Source organism: Sphaeroforma arctica, assembly GCF_001186125.1.
Source record: "Sphaeroforma arctica JP610 unplaced genomic scaffold supercont1.66, whole genome shotgun sequence".
NCBI lineage: Eukaryota > Ichthyosporea > Ichthyophonida > Sphaeroforma > Sphaeroforma arctica.
Window position 1 is genome coordinate 174,937 of NW_014040492.1, and position 4,847 is coordinate 179,783.

General features: G+C 39.2%; 1 protein-coding gene across 1 annotated transcript; it reads left to right on the forward strand.

Annotated features, from left to right (window-relative positions):
* Positions 1–63: 63 nt before the first annotated feature.
* Positions 64–3,797, forward strand: SARC_01635 (cystathionine gamma-lyase; the record flags this gene model as incomplete). Its single annotated transcript, XM_014304653.1, has 9 exons — positions 64–67; positions 1,133–1,293; positions 1,453–1,641; positions 2,082–2,304; positions 2,476–2,533; positions 2,707–2,788; positions 2,972–3,032; positions 3,287–3,360; positions 3,582–3,797. The coding sequence occupies 9 exons, from the start codon at positions 64–66 to the stop codon at positions 3,774–3,776; spliced, it is 1,047 nt and encodes a 348-aa protein (XP_014160128.1). The 3' UTR covers positions 3,777–3,797.
* Positions 3,798–4,847: the final 1,050 nt, after the last annotated feature.

Below are 4,847 nucleotides of genomic sequence, written 5' to 3' on the forward strand. Positions count from 1 at the left end.
TATGTTTATGTATGTATTTATGTATATATGTGTGTTGTGATATATAAATATATATATATATATATGTGTGTGTGTGCGTGTGTGTGTAGCGATGTATGTGTCTAGATATATATAGATATATTTTTGTGTGTGTGTGTGTGTTTCTATGTTTCTGTGTTTGTATATATATATATATATTTATATATTTATACATTAGTATATTTGTGTATTTAAATATATATATATAAATATATATATTTATATTTATATATATATATATATATATATATATATATATATATAATATTTATTTGTATATATATAAATATACATTTATGTTTGTGTGTGTATGTGTATGTATATGTATAAATATATATATATATATATATATATATTGTGTTTGAGTATGTTTATGCTTTTGTTATGTTCACGGACATGTTATTTTCCAATTCAACTGTTTTATGCAGCTACAACCCTTTCTTGATACTAAGAACCAGGCATAAATAAGAAGGTCTAGTGGGTGCACCTAGATACTTTTGGAATTTGCGAGCTCCATACAGATCTTATGCACAGTGTTCTCATTCTCGTAGCAAGCAAACAAGGCTGTCGGTGAAAGGACCGACTAGATCCCGTTGTCTGTGAACGTACGTATTATAGGCGGTTTTCTGTTGATTTATCGCTACTAAGCTCTGAACCCCACAACGATCCAGAACTTTCACATAGACAGTGATCAATGAATTTCCCCCTTTTTTTTTGTGCTTAAACAAGTAAATGTAATTTGAGGAGCAATGAAACAGTTTTAAACCGTTCTGCTACAGTATGACCCAAACCCTGTCCGCGCCTTTTGGTTTAATGCATCCACGAAGTTGTTTGCGATGAAGAGTCTGTGGAATCCTAAAACAACCTTATGATTTGCGATTGGTTCTAGTGTCACTTGTATATATTTATCAGTTTAAGTCATATATTGCGACGTATGGACCTTCGTATGTCTTATCTCATGGCGCGAAGCTTGAAATATGTGCTTGTGCTCACCACACGGTATCTTCTATGGGCACCCTTCGAAGTGCCTCAACAAAATGATGTGTTTTTCTTTGCCGACTTTTTTACTTGCATATCTTACTTACCTTCCTTATACTGTAAACCTTTGCTCTAGGTCAGCCTGTAGGTGCATATGAGTACTCGAGAACACAAAATCCAACTCGAGAGGCGTACGAGGGTGCCTTGGCATGCGTAGAAGATGGCAAGCACGGCGCTGTTTTCTCGTCAGGAATCGCAGCGATGTCCTCAATTACCCAGCTGTTGAAAGCAGGGGAGGTATCCCATGTGCCCTACTTTATAAGCTGTTAGCTTCAATGTTAACTTCAAGAAAAAAGGGGGAAGGGTATACTTAGTTGTCTGCAACTCGCAATTACACACCTGCTAGACATCCATTTGCGTTAACATCGTATATTATACTGCATTGACCTTTCACAGCATGTGGTATGTATGGACGACGTGTATGGCGGTACACACAGATTCTTCACGAAAGTGGCAGTGAACAACGGCATCGAAATGGATTTTATTGATCTGCGGGATGAAAGTATACGCAAAGCTTCGTTGCGCACGAATACTCGGATGATCTGGATCGAGTCCCCAACAAATCCCACCTTAAAGCTTGTTGATGTAAGTGGTATCAGGCTCTGTGTATGTTTTCCCTGGTGTTGCTGCGCTAAATTGTTCAAAAATCCTCCCTACGCCAGAACATATCTTTCAGTAACCTTTCTCATGTCTGTCGCTGATCGTAGTCAGTGCAACGTACTATACGAAGCATGAGCTCAGGCGCGCGGGCAAAATGTAGGAATTTTGTCAGTATATTGTCAGCGTTCTATATATGTTTTGTATGGCATGTGATGGGAATGACTGTAGGCCCAAACTATATAATATCGACGGTGTTGTCAATGGTACCGTGTGAGTGATTCCACATTTGGTACTGAGCGTCAAAATAGGGTTCGAACAACCATAGTGAACTTAATATTTTGGACAGTTTGGTAGGCAAGCGGTAGCTTTCATGACATATCAGATTCCGAACGCTGTTAATCCCCATTTAAAATTTGTCAGTACAGATCCAGTCGATTGCTAGAATAGCACATGAGTACAATAAAGATATTATTGTAGTTGTAGACAACACATTCATGTCGCCCTACTTCCAACGGCCGTTGAATTTAGGTGCAGACATAGTGATGCATTCGGTCACAAAGTATCTTAACGGCCACAGTGATGTGTGCATGGGGGCCGCAGTCACCCGGTCGGACACAATTGGGAAACGTCTCCACTTTATTCAAAACGGTAGGTCGGCTTTCTTTTTCTAAGAGCCACGCTATAATATTGTTTATTGCAACTCCGCTGATGCGAAACGGACACATTTCCTAGACTCGAAGGTGCAGATTATGCTGACATCCGAATACTGATAGTTTTGTCTGGTGTACTAAATATGTGTAAACTCTGTGCCTTTTCCAGCTATGGGGGCGACTCCTTCTCCATTCGATTGCTACCTTGCACATCGTGGATTAAAAACGTACGTATATCCATCATTTGCTTTTTAATTGAAATTTAATGCGGATCCGTCTTGTATTTCTGACCATGCGTCAAATCATGGCGCTGCGAGTTCGTTACGATCTGGTGGCAAGTATGTAAGACTATCGTATACAGCTTGTCGATACTCATCTCGGCAATTATTGTCCCAAACAGGCTTCATTTGCGCATGAAAGCACACGGCGAGAACGCGATGAAAATTGCGTTGTTCCTGGAAAACCATCCTCGCGTATCTAAGGTAGGCGCTAGGAGTTCTGGTGATCACCGGTGGCTGCGAATTGCGTATCGATGAGCTTTTTTTTTTTAATTACTCAGACTGAATCACGGGATTGCCAGAGAGAGAAAGTTACAGGCCATCCTTACTTTCAAATTTTGGGTACGTGCTTTACTTATTGGTTTATTTTCGAATCTCTCAATACAGTGTGTGTATCCAGGCCTTCAAAGTCATCCCCAGCACGCATTAGCTCGTTCTCAGATGACAGGTAAAGTGTAGTTTGAGCCAAGATCTGGTGCTCGATATCGAACGGAAAGTTAGTCAATTAGTTCTTCGCGAGTTGTGAGGATAATTGTCGAAAGTTGTGTGCTTATTGAATAGAAGATCGAACTGCCGAGAATGCGCTAATCCTTTTCTATTTCGTGGCAAATATTTGGAACCAATGCATATATTGAAGTTTACTCGTCTATCGCATAAGCGCAGCTTCAAAGTACTTCTTGATGCTTTCCTACCCTCGCACAGGTTTTGGGGGTATGTTGTCATTCTATCTCAAGGGGGATGGGAAAGCCACCACCCAATTTCTGCAACGATTAAAGGTGAGTGGGTGATGGGTTTGCAATAGAGATCGTGTCGTCCTTTCAGTTTCTTCTTTTGAGCCCCTTGCTACCTGATCCATCTGGATGCATGTAGAGTTATGTTTTTATTCCCGTTGGTATTTAGCTAACAAAATTACACAGAACAGAATATTTTTCTTGTAAGTCGAGGTGAGTGTATTTAATTGTTCATCGGTATCTTTAAAACTGCGCTGTTTTTGAAGATCTTCACGCTGGCTGAAAGTCTCGGAGCGGTGGAGTCTCTCGTAGAGGTACCAGCGTTGATGACACACCATGGACTAAGTCCTGCGCAACGGGCAGCAATGGACATTTCGGACAACATGATCCGAATTTCCGTAGGTGTAGAAGATGTTGTTGATTTAATTCAAGATTTAGATAACGCCCTGGCCGCGATATAAACTTGACAAATAAAGTAGGTGTAGTGGATGTTGAAGCTTCCATTAAGCATTTAAAAATCAACGTGGTCGCGACGTAGAATCACTGATTTTGTATTGGAATGCTACATCGCTAACTGACCAGTGACTTGTGTTAGTGCTCTTTCCTTGTGGATTTTTTTGGCATTGAAGATGTCATTGGGCCTTCCGTTTTCGATCCGTGAAGATCCTACCTGTCGCATCAGTACATCGCACTATTAGGTTGCGATTTGCAAAGGCTATACAGCCTACGAAATGAGCTGTACTATTTTTGAGTGACTTTTCCGTCGTGTGAGAGGATCTATTCGTTGATTTACGATGGTTGAAACCGGAATGTGCATAACTTCATGAGTCCACTAGTAGATTGGGAGAATAATCAGACCTTATCATAACCCTTAGAGTAATATTTATATATACATGTACCACAAAGGACTAAACTTCGTAACCTTATTGAACAAAATCGGCGCAGGTTCTACTAGCATATATTAATAGACATACATTGAATATTCTCTTTTAACTGAAAACCGATTGTTGATTCGACAGATATTTACCAATTGACTCTTTCGAAACAGACGTTTATTTTATACCTCTTATCAGCTCGGGATTCTGATAAGCATACGCAGGTATTTTGATCACGATTGATCACGAACCTCTATTGAAATAATTGCAATGTTTCGTTTACTAATACTGTGTTGTTCTGCATCGTCTATAATTGTTAATTTCTGAATTGGTGTCTGCTACACAACTTAAGGCGGAATCTCGCTGCCATACACAGAAACGTTTGCGAGCACAAAAAGCTCTTCCAGACCTAATGCCAGTGGCGCTTTCAGAAGCAAGTGCTCAAAATCGCAGGGTTATATCAAATAATTTTCTTATAGATATCATGGCTACTCTTGCTACTATTTGGCATATTGAATGATTATCCGAGGTACGGTATAATATATATATATATATATCTACCTGTCTACTATAAATACATATATATATATATATATATATATATATGTGTGTGTGTGTGTATATATATATATATATATATTATAGTTATATATATAT